Below are 20,956 nucleotides of genomic sequence, written 5' to 3' on the forward strand. Positions count from 1 at the left end.
TATGACCGGAATTTAACGATTAGTTTTACCGTTCTTTGATTGGCTTCACAAACGACAATATCTTCTCGGATTATTCCGGCTTATCACGACATTTCACGATTTTGACCGAAAATGGGATGCTGAAGCTGAAAGTTAGCCAAGTTTTTGGAAATTGGATCAAGTTTATAATTACGTGGTAAGCTTCCAATTGAGCTCATTATCACTTGGTAACTTTTATTATGTGAATTTATCTCATTATATGAATGGAATTTTTATTGTTGTTTATAAATTTTGGAAGAAAGACATTTGAGCGAAATAATTAATTTGTACAATAACAGCTGAAAAATGACACCTTCTCATTCTCAACCTTTGTGTTAAACTTTCAGTGTAACATCGCAATATGTAGCGTGTACATAAAAAGCTGTATTCACAAGTAGCCACAAGTGTTACAACTACTTTTCATACCAATCACTGGATGGGGTGAAATTCCTTGCCATTTTAACTGGAAACAACCAATTTGTCTTTTTATTTTGTGCTTTAAATTAAAAGGATATAAAATGAAAGTTGTCATGTATTTAAGCGCCACAGATGCATGATTTTTTTGAGAACTTTGTGTGCCATTTAAGGAATGAATAGCGGGGTTGATGTCATTATCCGGGTATGAACGCAATTGGGTTGGTCAATGTGTGTGGAGTCCGAAGGACTCCACACGTACTTTGACCAACCCAATTGCGTTCATATCCCCGATAATGACATCAACCCCGCAATTCATTCCTTATATTTACACCAATAGTTCATTATTTCATTCAAGAATTGTTAAAAAAATACTTCATTTCATTTAAGAAAACCTTTCAGTAATCCGTTCTTACCCATTCTGTAAATAGAACGTCCTGACTATAACCGGAAACATTTTTTTTCAAATGACGTCACAATAACGCGGGAAAAGATCAACCACTTGAAATCACATTAAAACGTAAAATTGAAACACTTCTGGTACCAATATATTTAATATATATAATAAACTAACACTTTTAAAAATGTTGATCTATATTTTACGGGACTTGCAGACACAATACAACCAATAACAAGATCAATAGCTTTCATGTATATTGTTATGCAATGAATTACGATCCGAATATAACCGAAGATGAACACAATTGCCGAAAGGCAGTTCATTTAAGGAATGAAAGTTGAGGTGTAAATATAGTGTAATGTGCCCACCTTATGTTTAATTTGCAAAATTGAACTTATATGGATAGCTTTTATACCTAATTTTCCTCAGGCTTTATTGCCTCATATTTGGAACCAATGATAAGAAAATGATTGAATAGCAAATTACTGGTTATCATGTTCATTAAGGCCTCATTGTATTATTAGATTGAAGCTTAAACCAACTCTGGGTTTCTATCACACACATGTACCACACTCCTTGACTCAGTCTCCTTGACTTGTCAGAGCATAGGCCAACTTAAGTACAAATATTCAAACATTTGTTGTCTTAAGGCCTACTCTAATACTCTTATACAAACTCAAAAAAAATATTTAGTTATGCAGGATTCAGGTATTCGGTACGCAAGGGGCAGGGTGTTTACACTCATGTTGATGGGAGTCAGAATTCGCCTTATTTGGTAAGTAGTACATGTAAGTCGAGAGCTTTTATGGAGTACTCTGGACACCCTCAGGATTTTGTATGCAAAAGACTTGAAGTATGATATTGGGACTTAACTGTTATAGCTTAAAGCTGCACTCTCACAGATTGAACGTTTTGACAACTTTTTTATTTTTTGTCTTGGAACTAGCCAATTTTTGCGAAAATCCATGGAAACCATTTAAGTAAGACTGCTGACGAAAAATAGACCAAAGATTTTTATATTTTTCTTAAACCGTAAGTAAAGGCTTAGGCCAATTAAATCAACCATTTTCGTACGGAAATATTAAAATCTACGATCTGATTTTTTGTCAGCAATCTTATATCATTGGTTTGCAGATATATACATAAAAATTGCTCTTTCCAAGACAAAAAATTAAAAAGTTATAAAAATGGTAAATCTGTGAGAGTGCAGCTTTAAGATGTTAATTTTCACCTGGACAATCGGTCAAACCCTAACACGTCAAAATTCAACAGCGTTTTGGAAGCGTGTGGTATGAGACAGCACGTCACTGAGCCTACTCATGTAGCAGGCCACATACTAGATGTGCTTATTACCAGAGATACAGGCACAACGGTATCAAATGTAGAAATATCTGATCCCGGACTCCCGGACAACAACGGCAATACATCTCGTGATCACTTTGCTGTGGTTTTCAATGCTAGTGCGTCCAAACCACCACCAGTACGCAAAACTGTGACTTACAGAAAGCTAAAGTCTATAGATGTTGATGAGTTTAAAACCGATATTTTGGAATCAGATATTTTAAATAGTGTAAACGATAGTCTCAATGTTGATGAACTAGTTGATGCTTACAACGATGGTCTCTATTCCCTTCTTGACAAACATGCGCCTCTTAAGTCCAAGACCGTTGTACTAAGACCAATGAATCCGTGGTATTCCCAAGAACTTCATGATGCTAAACATTTAAGACGTCAGTTAGAGCGAAAGTGGCGGTTGACTGGATTGACAATAGATCACGCAATCTACAGAAACCAATGTGCTGTAACTAACAAGCTTCTAAATGTGTCCAAAGTCAATTACTACAGTGAGAAAGTAGAGTCTTGCGGTCATGACATGAAAGGCCTTACCAAAGTAACCCAACATTTGATGGGTAATACCAAAGATGCAGTGCTGCCATCTGGTAAATCTGCAAAAGTTCTAGCACAAGACTTTAGTGACTTCTTTGTAGATAAGGTTGAATGCATACGTAGTGATATAGCCTGGACCAAGTCTCACCAACAAATAGACACTGTTGTTCCTGAAGCACCTTTTAATGAAGAGCAATTTTCAAACTTTTCAGTAGTCTCTGATATGGACATCTCAAAGATTATTCGCAATTCTCCTAACAAATCCTGTGAACTAGACCCCATTCCAACATGGCTGTTGAAAGATTGTTTAGGTGAACTATTACCATTGATCACCAAAATCATTAACACTTCACTTGAAAGGGCATATGTACCACCAGCTTTTAAAAGCTCAAGAGTAAGACCTTTAATCAAGAAGACAGGATTAGATCAAGAGGTACTGAAAAACTACCGGCCTGTATCGAATTTACCGTTTTTGTCAAAGGTTCTCGAGAAAGCTGTCGATTCCCAACTTGAAAGACACCTATCTGCACATAACCTTCATGAAGAACGCCAGTCTGCTTATAAGCAATTTCATTCAACAGAATCTGCTTTATTATGTGTACAAAATGACATCCTCCGCTCACTTGATCAGAATGAGGCTACGGTGCTAGTCATGTTGGACTTATCTGCTGCTTTTGATACGATTGACCACAGCACCCTGCTTTGCCGACTTGAACAACACTTTGGCATAGTAGGCAAACCTCTACAATGGATGAAATCGTATCTATCCGAGCGTCATCAAACAGTCTGTATCGATGGAGAACTGTCAAAATCTGTATGTTTGACATTTTCTGTGCCACAAGGGTCTGTTCTTGGCCCCAAGAATAACATCATGTACACCAAACCTGTGGGTGCGATTTGTCGGAAGCATGAACTTCAATATCATTTCTATGCTGACGATTCGCAATTGTACATGGCGTTTAAACCAAAGGAAGCTGTTTCACGCAATGAGACTCTGCAACGGATTGAATCGTGCCTAAATGACATCGTACTGTGGATGAACAATAACTTTCTAAAACTCAATGCTGACAAAACTGAAATGATTGTCTTTGTACCAAAACGTAGTAAAGTTGAAGACCTCACTATACGAGTAGGTGATTCTGTTATAAAACCATCGACAACAGTTCGAAACCTTGGTGCCGTACTAGATTCTCACTTACACATGGAACAACATGTAAACTCTGTCTCTCACTCATGCTTCATGCAAATTCGACAAATAGGTCAAATCCGGAAATACCTGACCGTTGACTCAACCAGAACCCTGATAAACACGTTAGTGACATCAAGGCTGGATTATTGTAATTCGCTGCTTTGTGGATCTCCAAAGTACGTTCTCAATAAACTCCAAAATGTTCAAAATACGGCTGCTCGGGTTATCACCAGGACACCACGTAACAGCCACATAACCCCTGTGTTAAAGGAACTACATTGGCTTCCGGTGCACATCCGAGTTGAGTACAAAATCCTCACTACTGTGTTTAAAGCGCTTCACGGACAGGCCCCTACTTACATACGCAACATGCTAGACATTTATATCCCATCCAGACAACTTAGGTCCCAAAATGATTGTTTAACACTGGTTGTACCGCGTAGTAGGACTGTGACTTATGGTGATCGTGCATTCATGACGGCAGCCCCTAAACTCTGGAATGCCCTACCTAGAACACTTAGAAGCTGTGAAACTCTGCCAGTGTTTAAAAGAGCACTTAAAACTCACTTTTTTAAGAAGTTTTATCTGGACTAATTATTTGGATAACCTTGTCGCTTTAGAGTCTTGAGTCTTATCTGTATCTTATTTTTATGTGTGTCTTTTTAACTCTTATTTTACATTTGAATTTAATCTGTGACTTGAGTAATATTGATGTTTTAATTTTTTAAATATTTTTATTTTTATCTTTTTAAATATTGTAACATTCTAGTAATTCTGTACAGTACTTTTGAACGTGTTAATGTACATGAAAAAAGTGCTTGAGAAGTCTGGTAAATAATAATAATAATAATAATAATAAATGATTTTTTCCAGTAACACAGAAAGAAATGGAGTACAGTACATATTCTGAGATGGATTGTGATCTGGATGGGCGATGTCGAGACATGTTCTGGGAGTTTGTCTACATCGTGGTCATCCCTGGGGCCGTCCTCTTCACTATTGTATTCATTACAAGCATTCTCATGTGCTGTAATACATGTAAAAGGTACTGAGTACTTAGAAATGTCTGCTCAATAGATACGACAATAAAAATTATTAGTTTCTTCAGCACATCATCATTCACATCCATAATCTTTGCTCCACTTCTTTGAGAGGCTTAAATAGAAAGTTTTGAGAAGAAATGTTTTCAAGAAAATGTTTGCATTGTAATATTAAAATCTGTTAGTATTATTTTGTTCAACAACTTATTTCATTTTTCACACATTTGAAGTGCATAAATGGCTACAGTGTTGAAAGAAAAAAATACAACTGATTCTTTTAAGTAGGCCATAGAAACTGATGATTAGTTTTTCTTGGCCTAAGACTGATTAGTTTTTCTTGGCCTAAGACTGAGCGTTCAATATATTGAACCAAGGTCTGTAAGTCAGATTGAGATACTGTATGGTGGTACTGGTATGAATCAATTAATGATAGTGTGTTACAATTTTTATTTTTACATTGATTCCAATAACCCTGGTATCAATCCCTAATCAAGGTGATTATAGAAAAGTCATGTTTGATGAAATATATGAAATATTATTGGAAAATCTATTTGCTACATCCTCTTTATAGAGGTTTTCGACACGAATAATATACATGTACAAAGTAATGGCAGAGATCATGTTCACATACATATTTATATTTATTTCCAGGAAGAAAAGTGATATTCTGACAGATGAGTAAGTATCTATAATTTTTGTGAAAATTTAAAGAAATACAAATAAGAGCCACAATCTGGACATTTTAGGCCAAATTCCTGCCCCATTTAGCCCCACTCCCCTCCTGTAAAAGTATAATTTTTTTCCCTACCGAGGTAAAAAAATCACCTTTAATTTTTTTTATAATTTTTATATATATTTCTCTTTTTTTTAAAGGGCCATAGATCTTTAAAAAATTAGCATATATAGTAATATAGAGCCATATTATATATTATGTATAATATTTCTATAATTTATTGAATAAAAGGTTGGAAACAAGTTGAACATTATATGAACCATGTAAGTGTTTTCCCCTTTTTGCCAAAACAAGGCTATTTTCCCCTAAAAAAGGGCCCCGCCACCCTTACCGTGAAAATTCTTCCTCTAGGACAAAGGCACCTATAAGATTGATCAATGCAGTGATAGATCCCGAAATGGTCATGTTATACCCATGGCACATGTAGACAGCACATCATCAACCAAAGAAAAAGCCTTCTCACTTTGTTTCTGGCTTGTAAATGAGTTTTGTAGTGCCCTCAATGAGCATAATTAATACATTATCTAGTCTTTTTTCTAGGCTACCATTGTACCCACAGGTCAGATATTCTGACAGGTTCCCAAAGAGAAAATTCATTAAAAATATGCAGAAAATATGATATCTTAATTGGTCATTTGAAAAGTTGAGTGACAACTAGAATTGTTTACTCCCATCATTAAGTTAACTCTGGAAATTTCATTCCTAAATTAAATAATCATAAATTTCCCCCAATTTAGGTGCATAAATAGCGGTACTTGATTAAAAAATGCCTAGGAAAGGGCCAGATACTACAGCAATGTATCATTTATGTATACAAATTCATTTAGCAATTACCTGTGTTACCAGGACCCAGTTGCTTCAGTACAACTCGATACGTCGTGCCTCTCTGAATCTCCGCCACCTGTCCAGGAATCGGGACACACCCCTGTTGTCAGCTCGTGCAGATCGAGAGTACAGGACGGCCTCATTAAACATGGACGGGGAACAGAGGTACAGACGGACGGGACATGCAACCTCCAGCGCTCCAGGCACTTTGCAAAGGTTTCAAAGATTTTCAAGCCAAAAAATAAATGTCATTTATCATCAAGTGATTTCATAAAGCAGAAATGGGGCACGCATTGGCCAATGCAATATCACTAGGAAAAAGTGGGTCTACTTTTTTCAGTTTTGAATAAAAACTACCGGTAGTTCACTGATGTTTATGTTACGGTTGTGTTTTTTGCCATATTTATCTCTGGTCTATATGACCTTGGCCCTTGTGTCTATACGACCTTGGCCCAGGCTCAAACTAGTTCACTGATGTGCAGGTAAGGGTCGTGTCCTTGTCATATTTGTTTTGTGTCTATACGACCTTGGTCAAGGCTCATTAAACTAGACTAAAATTAAATAGGAAACATACTTTCATTTACAAACATGCAGTTGATTTGATGCATTTCTTTAATTGTAAATATTTTAAATTTATTTCATATATTACTTATGAACAAGCAGGCAATTGACCAGTTACCAATTAGCAATCAACGGGTAAACCAATTACAGTATTATATTTTATAAATAAATAAAAGCACCTGACTGCATTGCTTAATGGATCAACTAAAAAACCTCCCCTTATGGCCTAAAGTTGCAGTAAATTGCTTTGGCGACTGGTCAATATTTTTATCATATATTTTCATAAAGCCATAGCTTATGACTGCCTATCTGAGGCAGAGGAAATGAGCTCGTTCACCACTTGCCTGTGGTTTAGGACTGTTCAACGAGTATGTTTCAATGTATGAGATCATTGTGCAGCATTCAATATTAAAACTTTTTTTATCAGGTGACAAGCATCTACCACCAAAACAGGGTGTTCTGCATTTTTTTCTTACAATAATTTAGAAGCTATGTATTGTCTGTTTGAAGCCATACATTGTCAAGCTTTACTATTTCTATTGGGGAAATGACTCTGAAGCACCGCCTACAAATTTTACATCACAAAAATGTGTGGCAGAATTTTTGGTCATACTAAAATCAGTTTTACGGAAAAGGTTGATTTTATTTAAAATTATGTTGTTATTCATTAATCGTTCATAAAGTTAAGTGCTGACAATATTCTTACACATCAGATAATCAAACTGTCAATGGAGACTGGCTTTTCTGTATGTACAATGTACTTAATTAACCAATTACAGTAGAGAGGTCGGAGACTAGATTCTAAAACATCCAATGATGTCACACTTAGCAGTATTGACTGCTATTTACATGAAGAGATTGTTTTATTTATCGGTAAAGCAGTTTTGTATTTATTTTTGGTTTGTACTTGGTCAAAAAAATATGAAATTACTGTGAAGGCCCAGTGTATTTTTTTTGTGAGCTGGCAGATTCCCTAGCCAATTGTCTGTGCTAATCCTGTCAGAAAAGTGGTTGTCTTGGGTCAATTTTTACTCTCTGATCAAGATTTGAAGTATTGAGTTATATTGTATTAAATAACCGTGAATGATGGTAAAGAACGGTGAAAATGTGACCTTATGACAATATGACATGTAACATCACTTCCATGTGTAAATATGCTTTACAGCTAAACGTAAGTTTAAGATTGGCTTGTCTCCCTTTTGTCCATTTGGAGTTGAATTATACTACCATTTTTCTCAGGGGTTAAATTTTAGGGATGGAAAATTGGTCTTAAATTATTATCAATCATCTGACATTAACAAAATTAAAATTTCATTGAAATGTCATGAAAACAATTAGAATTAACGTAAGTTAACCAGCTTGGTTTAAATGTTTATACCGGTAAATGTACAGTGCGATGAACGCAATTCTTCTGCTGTATTTTGGTTTTTTAGAAGTTGCTTTTCAATGTTATGCCCGAGTGTTTTAGCTACCTTTTTAATAAAATAATTTGTACTACTGTTCTACCTCATTGTTCAGTTTTAGAGAATACAGCCAAAAAGTGATTAATAATTCCAAGGTTATGCAATTGGGACCTCTTTCGTAAATATCGATTTTCTACAATAATCAGCATTTTATCCTTATAATAGAGTAAGAAAAATCAATGTTATTAATATAAAGAATAGATGTTGAGGGAACATAGCATTTTTCTAAACTTAATTCATTAACGCTCTTAAAATATGTAAAAAAAGCATAAAGGTATTGAACAAAATATTGCAAATGTTTTTTATTGAATCATTTCAAAATCTACTGGAATGCAATTTCTGGACACTTTTTACAAAACTATGGGCATACATGCGATATTTCTGGAGACCATTCTAGGGGATTTGTTCAGAAAAGCTGAGTATTCAGGGGGATTTTTATAGCAGAATAATTTCGTACGAAAAAATGTATTTACCTATATTTATTGCTATGAAAATCTTTATCTTTTTGTATATACAGAACTTAAACAGAAAGAAGTATTATATAAGTCAATATATTTTTAAGAGACACTGTTATATCATTGTATAATATATATATATATATATATATATATATAATAATATTCATTTTAATTCATGAAGTCATTTTCTCTCATGTTTAGGTGTTTATTTACATTAGGTTGGTACCATTTTCTCACTACTGCCTGTTGTAAAATTTCCTTAAAAAAAAAATCCTGTTTTTTTATCCTCCGATACCAAAAGGATCAGAATTCCGAGGAATCTTTCACCCCAGCGGAGGATATAACCCTGGTTAGAGCTACCCTAGTTCTTTAAGAGCACCAGTGTAAGCACTATAACACAGGACTTCCATTTAACATCCGTCCTCAATGAAGTCGATAAGTAGTTCTTTATTGTGCACCAGTGTTAAAGCACTATAACACAGGTCTTCCATTTAACATCCCTCTTCCTTGAAGACGATAAGAAGTTCTTTGATGTGAACCAGCGTTAAAGATGCACTCTCACAGATTGAACGTTTTGACAACTTTTTTATTTTTTGTCTTGGAACGAGACAATTTGTGAGAATCCATGGAAACCAGTTATATATAAGACTGCTGACGAAAAAAGAGATCGTAGATTTGAATATTTAAGTTAAAAAATGATCTTTTATGCATTTTTCTTAAACCGTTAGTAACGGTTTTAGCCATAAAACATAAATTTTCGATCGGAAATATGAACATCTACGATCTGATTTTTTGTCGGCAAACTTGTATCATTGGTTTGCCGATATTTATGCAAAAATTTGCTCTTTCCAAGACAAAAAATAAAAAAAGTTGTAAAAATGGTATATCTGTGAGAGTGCAGCTTTAAAGCACTATAACACGGGACTTTCTTTAACATCCCTCTTCCTTGAAGACGATAAGAAGTTCATTAATGTGCAGCAGTGTTAAAGCACTATAACCAGGACTTCCATTTAACATCCCTTTTCCTTGAAGACGATAAGTACCGGTAGTTCTTTTATGTTGTGCAGCAGGGAATCACACACTTGACCCCTGGATTGACAGTGTGTAACGACTAGACCTGGGATCCACAACTAATATATTCAGATTGTGTAAATCAGTGATTATATACAAACTACACCACCCAAAATAAATCGCTCATTATCTGACATCTATGTTTGTTACTAACGCTTGCTCAATGATCTTTAACAAGTGCTTAATTGCTTCATTATCACCTCAAAGTGATGCCTGTGTTCTATGGTGTGAAAACTACGAGATGACCGAGTTTGAAACAAAGACTGCTAAATAGTTGGGAAATACCAAATCATGACATAATTTTAATTTTGAAATAGCCATTTCGGATAATTGATGAAAGTTTTAATTAAACAAAAAAATAATAATGTCGGGACCTAAAAATAAATTTGAAACAGTGATAAAGGGTGTTTGAATTAAAGGTTTTAAAGGGAGTAAGTTTTGACACTTTTTTTGTCTCAGAATCGGCTTATTTTGGCATGAATGCTTTTCATTCAGTCATATTAGATAACCCACAACAATATCTCATTCATTTGGTAAACTGCTGAACATATTTCGTAAAGTGTTAGTTACGCTTTTAGCCATAAAACATCTATTTTTGGACATAAATTGGATAAACTGTTATTTGATATTGTTTCAGCAGTCTTATATCACTGGTTTCCAGACATTTAATATGCAAAAATTAGCTCATTCAAAGACAAAAAAGTTGTCAAAACTATCAATCTGTGAGAGAGCAGCATTAAGTTAGAAATGCAATATTGTTAAGAAGTCCCAGTTTCATTTAGAGTTCAATTTCAAGCGTGTGAGCCATGGCCTATATCTAGATGGTACAGAAATCGGACAAGAAATGCGTAGAAAAGGGTGATGGTCGGTCCATTCAAGCAGTCATCAAGAACAATAGACACTCAACAAGATTGCTTTTCTGTCTCATGATGCCGCTAGATTGCTTCATTTCCATAATAGTAAATCAAGATGTGCAAGGCTATTGCTGAAACTGCATAAGGGAGATACTGGCGGTGCACATAATAGGATTTGTATACATTAATCACAAATTGCGTTGCTATCACTAATGTCTTATTGTTGCTTTTAGTAGCTCACCTGGTCACAAAATGCTCACTTAGTGAAAAGATATGGTTATTCGCACTCCACATTTGGCACCATATATTTATGATTTTTTTTTAGAAATGGAGGTATTGTTGATAATAGGTTTTGACAGAACAACAAAAACACTGGCCAGTCTAGATGGAAATTAATGTTAAAAACACATTGCTATCAAAGACATTACCCAGAGTATCCCTGATGTGTTTCAGTAGCCCATTGAAGTGAAATCAGTCCTCAAATCCAATTAGCTCATTATTTTTGTATGGAGTTAGGTTTGTAAGCCAGTGAAAATGTGGAATACAGGTTCCCCTTGCTATATCTGTCAAGACGTAGCTAGGCCAGTTTTTTTAACTCGCCAGCTAAGAATTCAAAGGGCCTCTGCCAGACCATTTCTCATCAGTTTTGTAAAGGCAATGCATTTTAAAACTGATATTAAGGGTGTGTCTGTATCTCTAGCCACCTTCCTGTCTGAAGCTGTGTATATTATTTTGGCCTTATATTTTCCCACTTTTTACCCAATTTTCTTGGAATTTGGTCAGATTGTTTGTATTTATGAATTTGGGGTCAAGTGAATATGGGGTATGCTTCTCAGGTGAGCGATACAGGTCCTTTGGCGTTCTTGTTTAAATTGGTTTGATATATGAATGAGATCAGCTTCTAAATTGTCTGCAGATATTGCCACAGGTCAGGTGTCTGCAGAATCTCTCTTGGACGTTGAAGAATTGCAATGATGAATTAACTCCAGATCCTTATAGGTAACATAAGAAATAGGCTAATACTGTCGAAACCCTTTGGCTCGAAATCGCTTGGCTTGAAATCGTTGTTGGTTAAAACTAGATGTACAGGACCAATTTCTTGAAACTTTAGGTAAACATTCCCGCTTGGCTCGAATTTTCCGAGGCTCGTGGTATTTTCGCCGGTCCCTTTGAGTTCAAGTGAACAAGTTTGACGTTACTGTTATCTACATGTAGTCACCTTCAATCTCCAGGTAAAATATGGTCTGCAGTTGTTATCTTTTAGGTCTAGGATTTTGCTGGTTCTAATGGCTAGAATGTTTTGTGCTCCTGAATTCTTTCACAGCCTGTCTTAACAGGGACTTGCATGTACTTTACAAGGAATTACATGTTCCTTACAGGGAACTACATGTAATAAATAAGAACACAAACTTGGAAGGATTTTCATGAAACTTCAAATGCTTACCACATCAAGACATTGTATAGAAACAACATGACGGATGCACTGGGTCAGGGTGAAGGTCAATGTTCAAGGAGAAAGGTTTGAGTCGTAGATTTCGTGTCTGCTCTGTTTTCGGAAACCCTTTGAAGCATTTTCATGAGACTCATGGTCAAATGCTCACACATTGAGACAACGTGCAGAACCCAGATTACAGGAGTGATAGCTCAAGGTCAAGGATACAGTTCAAGGTTCAAGTCATTGAGTTCACACCCACTCTGTATCTCCGAAACCCCCAGAAGGATTTTCATCAAACTTGAGTAAAATGTCTACCTCATTGACAAAAACACCCACAAACCACACCATATCTCCCAATGTCAAATGGCGTGGAACAGAATGAGACAAGCATGATGACGTGGGAGACATCCGCTTTTGTTTCCAATGACAACTGTGTGTTTTTCTTTTATTATTTAATTTATTTAAGGTATTTCATTTCATATTCAGTTTTTGCATGTTCTATTCTGAGAAATTCTAATTGCAATTTAGATATTAACTGTTTCCTCATTTTTATTATTATCACCACAATTTACTAAGATCTTGATCTGATTGCTTAAACTTTACTTTTGGACTATTTTTCTATTAATTTAATACTTTCATTTGAATTTCATTGGTTGATTATTATCACTTACTTCTCATTGGTAGCTTCTACTCTTCCCTTTTGTTTAAATATGTGTGTGGATCCATGGTCTTGTGGTAAGACAGTCTTGCCTATCAATCAAATGGTCGCAGTATTGATCCCCCACCTCAGCACCAACAAAAATAACCATCTTCTGTGAGCAACATTAAACGGGCTCCCAGTTGACTAAGGCTGCCATGTTCCAGATTGTTGTAAACATGTACATGGGACATAAAAAACCAAATGATGCCATTTATTACACATTCTAGTAAATGAACTATGCATGTACGTGCACGTATACAGAAGATATATACATGTTTCATTGAACAAGATGTACGAATTAATGAACGTCCGCTAGTTTTCTAGTCTGCATATATATTAAAAGTCGGTATCCAAATTGAACTCTCTGTTTTCCTGTATATCATAAATGCCATATACACACTTGTTGTGATGTCATGAAATTAAATTTATATCAGGGGGTCGTCTCAAGGGGATTAATGTTAAACATTAGTAAACATATTTATTTAGAAATTTCTTGTTTACTATTTCACTTCATCAAAAAGTAATATATTGTAAATCAGCATGTTACAAGATGAAATTGCTAGTGACTGTTTATATAAACAATACTTCAAGTTGTTTTATCGAGATACTTAAGTGATTTTAACGAGATAAAAATCCAGGTAAGTCACATCTATGCCACCTTATTTCATATTTGGAAGTCTTTAGTTGGTCCGATTAGAATGGACAAATATTTTGCTGATTTAGATCTGATATGGGTCCAAGGTATAGTGGACATAATATTGGAGGGCGAAGAAGTATAGGTGCCATATCCCTTTCTATATCTGTCATGATATTGGAGGGCGAAGAAGTATAGGTGCGATATCCCTTTCTATATCTGTCATGATATTGGAGGGCGAAGAAGTATAGGTGCGATATCCCTTTCTATATCTGTCATGATATTGGAGGGCGAAGAAGTATAGGTGCGATATCCCTTTCTATATCTCATGATATTGGAGGGCGAAGAAGTATAGGTGCGATATCCCTTTCTATATCTGTCATGATATTGGAGGGCGAAGAAGTATAGGTGCGATATCCCTTTCTATATCTGTCATGATATTGGAGGGCGAAGAAGTATAGGTGCGATATCCCTTTCTATATCTGTCATGATATTGGAGGGCAAAGAAGTATAGGTGTGATATCCCTTTCTATATCTGTCATGATATTGGAGGGCAAAGAAGTATAGGTCCAATATCCCTTTCCATATCTGTCAGATGCAAGATTATTATTTATCTGATATCAGCTATTTAAATGAGTTTCCTGACTTGAGATTGGTAACAAACAAGTTAAAAACATCAACATCTGCATAACCATGGGAATCAGAGATTTGATAAAAACCTCATTTTCACTTCCAGAAGCATTGATCGAAAATACATCACCAATTGTCAAGGTGTTCATTGACATATTCTCCACAAGCAGCTGCAGTTGGCTTACAAACAAGCTCGGAACATCAACAGCTAACATTGTTGCCATGAAAGGTTCCCAAGTTATTTAAGAAATAAATCAATTGGATGTTTATTGCAGAGATCGGGATAGGCGTCAGCGTCATCAGATGACAAGGCGTTCCCTTACAGATGTTCTACAAGCGGCTGCAGATGGCCTACAAACAAGCACAGAGTATAAAGAATCTGTTCCAACATCTGAGCAACAACAGGAATCAGGAAGGAAACAAAGTCAGTCAAGCATGCAAGCGCAGGGATCTGGGTAAGACAAAAATGTTTTGTTTGTATACCTGACTGAACCTCTATGTCCATCCTCCACCAGTCAAGCCTCCACCAGCTGACAATCACATTCTAACTGTGCAATAAATACAGACAATCACATTCTAACTGTGCAATTAGAATAGACAATCACATTCTAACTGTGCAATAAGAACAGACAATCACATTCTAACTGTGCAATAAGAACAGACAATCACATTCTAACTGTGCAATAAGAACAGACAATCACACTCTAACTGTGCAATAAGAACAGACAATCACACTCTAACTGTGCAATAAGAACAGACAATCACACTCTAACTGTGCAATAAGAACAGACAATCACATTCTAACTGTGCAATAAGAACAGACAATCACACTCTAACTGTGCAATAAGAACAGACAATCACACTCTAACTGTGCAATAAGAACAGACAATCACACTCTAACTGTGCAATAAGAACAGACAATCACACTCTAACTGTGCAATAAGAACAGACAATCACACTCTAACTGTGCAATAAGAACAGACAATCACACTCTAACTGTGCAATAAGAACAGACAATCACACTCTAACTGTGCAATAAGACAACAGACAATCACATTCTTACTGCGCAATAAGAACAGAGCTTTCTGATATACATTTCATATTAGTGTGTGTAAAAAGTATATTCCACTCAGAACAAAATGTTTGTATGTAGAGTGTGTGTCTGGTAAAATTGGTCTAAAATTTAATAAATCATCGGTATAATTGTTCAAGCCATTTCCATCAATTTTTATTAATGTAACTGCAATAAAAGGTTAATGGAAATGTAAAGATTTCAATGGTATACAAGAGCGACAAACTGAAATAAAATGTTTACAAGTTAACTTAACAATGAAAGAACATTTATAAAGCGAAAAGAATTTTTATTTCAATGATAATCTTGAGGTTTTTAAGTGAATACAAAACTAATTTATACTGTTGTTGTGCTATATCTTCCTGATTTTAATAGAATACATAGCGATATATCAATTTCCTGATAATGCAACTGATAATAGTCCACCTCATTCGTAAACAATCAATTTTGGACAATACTCGATGATCTTTGTATCCCTAGTGTCTCAGGAATAGTAATGTATTAGAACAATAAAAAGTTTTGAATAAATAATAAAGAGAACTGTGAAATAAGAAAGGCTCAGGGAGTGGCCAACCCTGGCTTTTTGCAAAAAGTATAAAAATAGGTGCTTTATTTGTCTTAAGTGCTAAATAAAATGATTTTAACAAATACCAATCATTTAATAACTGTCTATAGAATGTATCAGTTATTAAGGCCATTTAAGGCAGTCTTCACTATTTCCGATAAATTCTTATACTGTGTAATAATTAATGTTCGTGGGACATTAATGTTCATGGTTTTCGGGGTCGGGGTGATCCACGAATTCAAGATCCCATGAAATATAGACCCTTTATTCACTATTTCAATTGCCTTGTTATGTACATACTCTAGTTTATTCTTTACAGAGGTCGCAGTATACAGCGGTATACAGCGTAAATACAGAACTCGCAGTATATCTTACTATTATTGTTTTGTTAATATATTATATCTTCCTTTAACAAGCAAAATGAATTCATTGATTTTTTTATGAAACAAATGACAGAAACACGTGATGTAACGTGTGCTGTTCATAAAAATCTGCTGATTTACAGGATGTGTGTGTTGTGTGTCGGTACTCGATTTTTTTCTTTAATGAAATATTTAATTGATTACATTGATTGTTCACTCAAATATATGCACCTTCTCGGTGTTTTCACAGTTTGCAAAATTCTTAATCAGTATTCAATGTCTTTGCCTATCTATATCTTTGATCAGGGTACATCTTCTTTTATGACCTTAATTTCTGATTAAATCAATAATTGACATGGATATTTGCACTAATTGGCATGTCGTACCTCTATTGTGAGTGTCATAAACCGTGTGACGTAGAAGACGGAAATCGTGTACCCAGCGCGTGGAGATTATGCAGACAATTTAGGACAATTACAGTTTCAGATTTTTTTTCAAAAATGAAAAACCACAAATTCAAGTTCCCATGAAAATGTAAAATTTTGGAAAACCACGAAAATTCATGCCAACGAATATAAATGCTTTCACAGTATCTGTTAAATCTGTTAATTTTTCTGTTTACAAGTGCTCTAAAATTACATTATAGATGCAGCTATCATATTTGTCAAATGTCACAGTTTGAAGTTATCATACCATTTCCAACTTTTTATATACATCAACAAAACAACAACCGCCAAGTGCTAATTGAAAAACCTGAAAAAGGACGTCGTCTCTGCATGCTGTGCTCAATATGCAAACAAACTACATACAACAGGGACTGCATGGTGGATGTAACTTTGCAATGGTTATATTGTTAAGACTGCTGTAATTCTGTTGTCAAAGTCTTATTTAGAAATTAAATACCAATACATATTTAGCTAAATTTATTTTGAAGCTGAATAATGGTATTTTGCACAAATGAAAACAACGTTGTCGGGTTACGCTGTCCTTCTCTACCTCAACATTTTTATGCCCCCACAAAGTGGCGGCATATAGGGTTGCCTTGTCCGTACGTACGTCTGTCCGTCTGTCTGTCTGTCTGTACGTACGTACGTCCCGAAGATTGTTTCCGATCTAATTCTTGAAAACCGTTTGTCCAATCCTCACCAAACTTTAAACACATGTTTGTGACCATAATATCTTGATCAAGTTCGATAGTCATGGAAATCGCTTTAGTCATTTAGGAGTTACGGCCCTTTTTTGCCAAAAATACTTCAAAAATATATGTTTCCAATCTAATTCTTGAAAAGTATGTGTCCAATCCTCACCAAACTTTACATACATGATTGTGACCATAATATCTTGATCAAGTTCGATAGCCATGGAAATCGCTTTTGTCATTTAGGAGTTACGGCCCTTTATTTGCAAAAAAAGACTTGAAAAATATGTCCCGAAGATTGTTTCCGATCTAATTCTTGAAAACTGTTTGTCCAATCCTCACCAAACTTTTAACACATGTTTGTGACCATAATACCTTGATCAAGTTCGATAGCCATGGAAATCGCTTTAATCATTTAGGAGTTAGGGCCCTTTATTTCCCAACAATACTTAAAAAATATCTTATCCGATCTAATTTTTGAAAAGGATTTGCCCTTGTGCAGATTATCCTGAATAATCATTATGGCTTATTTTCTGTGACAAAAAATCGAAGTGGGGGCATCCGTGTCCTATGGACACATTTCTAGTTAAAATATAGTTAAACCAAGCATAATTAATGTACCTGAAAGATTCTAATGATTTCTGTGATATTTATAAATGCTACTTGTTTTAATTATGTTAGATTTAGTGAAGATATATACATATAATATTAGTGTTTGAAATCGGATAGAAAAGTTACTATTGATAATTGGTTTATGAAACGGATCAATGAACGATTGATTATTCATTGATTTAATCATTATTTAAATATCTTTGGTCATCATATTTAAGGCATACAGATACAGTACATGCATCAGTTTTAAGCAACAATGTTCCCTTACAATATTGTTTGTACATTTCTTTGTATGGGTTACATTATTTATTCAGAACACAACTATCCTTTAGTGTTTACAAGTTTCTTTTACAGGAGATGAGTCCACAGGCTCTAATTTTGTCTTACATTTAGTATTGTATACATGTGTAAAATAAACACAAAGAAAGATATCAATTTCTTTTTAATAATCAGTCAGTAACAAGTACAACAAGCAGTTGAAAATTCTATACGTTTTACAAGAACACCTCAGAAAACTGAGAAAACTAAATTCTTACATGGTAAAAAGTAAATGGTAACATTTTTAAAAAAATCACTTTTAAACCATAAACATGAGAAGTTTAGAGCCAATCCTTTAATAGTTAAATTACAAATAAAACTTGTTATAAGGTACTGTAGTGACTTACTGACTTGATAGGAATACGACTAGATAACTTAACATAGTAACACCTTGACATTTCAACATTTACTAGCATTAACCAGAAACAAAACATATTTTCATGTCAAAATTGTTACTGGTAGTCGGTAGTGGTTACATCCCTTGTTTCTATTATCGATTGTTCAAATTTCACTATTGATTGTTGCCAACGTAGGCCTTTCTGATCAATTGTCGATTATCATCGGCACAACACTAATATATATATATATAACGAATGGCCCTCTTACATCACCTTTAACTTGTATGCACTGTGTTATAACTACTATGTACACATATATTCTCATTTCCAGGGTGGAGTATGCAGAGTTGAACCACGAGGCAATGACGGCCAGCACATCTGCTGGTTCACCCAGTGAGAGACTCATACAATAGAACACATGAGCAATAGCTTGTTAAGCATTGTTTAACATGAACTAATCATGCTTTGATACAATAAAACACATACAACATGAGCAATGACATGATGAACATTGTTTAACATGAACTTTTTGTGTTATTTTACGTTACAAAACATTTACATGAACAATGGCATGCATTTATTCTTTTTAACATAGATTAATTGTGCTTTTATACAATAGAACACATAATAGATAATCAATGGTGTGTTAAGTGTAAAAATAGCTCACACAACTGAACTACTTGACATGAACATACCCAGTGAATAACTGGTACAATAGATTTATCAGACATTCAGCATGTTTTGTGGTACCTTGTGAAAAACTCGTACAATAAAAATAGGTAACATGAACATACATCCATACAACTTGTTATGTGGTACCCTGTGAGGAACTCGGACAATAGATCTATGACATAAACAAGAGTGTGCAATATAATTTGTAGTTTAACATGATTATTGTATGAAGTAGGCAAGTTAAACATTAACATGATATACAGTCAGTGGCGTAGCTGCCGTTACGCACAATACGCCCGTGCGTACAATTCGTCGCACAAGTCAGAAAATATTTGTGACCAAAAATGCAATAAAAACTGAAAGGTAAGGGGGGTAAACCGTTCGCGGACCGCCTTTTTTCAATATGTGAGACAATAAAATCTAAAAAAAAAATTCACCGTTTAGTTGAAGGGACACCTTTTTTATCCATGCACTATACAGGGCCAGTTATACAAGTTATACACGCCTGGTGAGTAGTTTCCCTTATTGTTCAGTCATAAATGAATCGTCGATAAATACTGAATATAAATATACCGAACGATGTCTACAAAACGGCATCTTGACATGTTCAAAGATAATCTTCAAACCGTTGACAATGCTGATAAATTAAACATCTTAGCTGCAAAATGGGAACATTTCTATGAGTTTTCCTCCCAAAGGTGGTACATTTTGTTTAGGTTATTTGTAAAGCATAATTAAATGTGTACTGCCCCGTAGCATTTGACATAAGAGGACGATAAAGCACACATTTAAGATAGAGGTGTCTTTTTTAATTGTTAATACATGTATTATTGATATATTTTGATTTTAAATATCAGATAAACAAATATTCTCTACAGATATCGACAAGATCCATTTCTCAAAATTGTTGAATATACTGCGGGTGAAAAATATGCTTCATGAATGTTCACGACTCGATAAAATGTTAATGGCTCACTGCAGCTTGTGTTTATACTTATGAATACGACAGAAATTGACCTTGGCTTTTTCTCGAGTATACCTTCTGTAACATTACATTACAATGTGAAGGATCTTTTTGTATATCCCCCACTTTCCCAAATTAAATTTGTCATCACTTGTCCGGTCTTGGACTGCTTAACATTTACCATGAACGGGAAATCGAAACACAACGGGTAATAGACATCTTCGCCCAGAAGAAGGGTCGACTTTTTGCATAACTCTTTCGGGTGTAATTTTGTGGAGTAATCGTTGACAATTTCCTTCAGTGCATACTTTAAACGACTTTTTTCTATGAAATAAAAGTTTGTTTCCTGTTGAAAATGTTAAATGAGCTAAGGAAAACCATTTAACAAATGTTCATAAGCATTTTTATTATTTAAGACAATAACCATTTTTGAATTTCCTACGAAGCCGTTTTAAACATAGCATTTTTGAATTGAATATGTAAGAGTTAGATGACATGGAGTGAATTCTTAATGATTAAGAATGGGCGGAGTGAGCGTAGCGAACGAGTCCTACTTAATCATTAAGGATTCACTTCATATTATCTAACTGCCGACTTAGAATA

The 20,956-nt window shown here is 34.9% G+C and overlaps 1 protein-coding gene across 1 annotated transcript; it reads left to right on the forward strand.

Moving 5' to 3' along the window:
- Positions 1 to 46: 46 nt before the first annotated feature.
- On the forward strand, positions 47 to 19,512 carry LOC128211459 (uncharacterized). Its single transcript, XM_052916272.1, has 6 exons — positions 47 to 175; positions 4,782 to 4,953; positions 5,600 to 5,626; positions 6,528 to 6,722; positions 14,588 to 14,767; positions 19,049 to 19,512. The coding sequence occupies exons 2-6, from the start codon at positions 4,796 to 4,798 to the stop codon at positions 19,128 to 19,130; spliced, it is 642 nt and encodes a 213-aa protein (XP_052772232.1). The 5' UTR covers positions 47 to 175; positions 4,782 to 4,795; the 3' UTR covers positions 19,131 to 19,512.
- Positions 19,513 to 20,956: the final 1,444 nt, after the last annotated feature.

The sequence above is a fragment of the Mya arenaria genome, chromosome 12 (genome assembly GCF_026914265.1).
Source record: "Mya arenaria isolate MELC-2E11 chromosome 12, ASM2691426v1".
Taxonomy (NCBI): Eukaryota; Metazoa; Mollusca; class Bivalvia; order Myida; family Myidae; genus Mya; species Mya arenaria.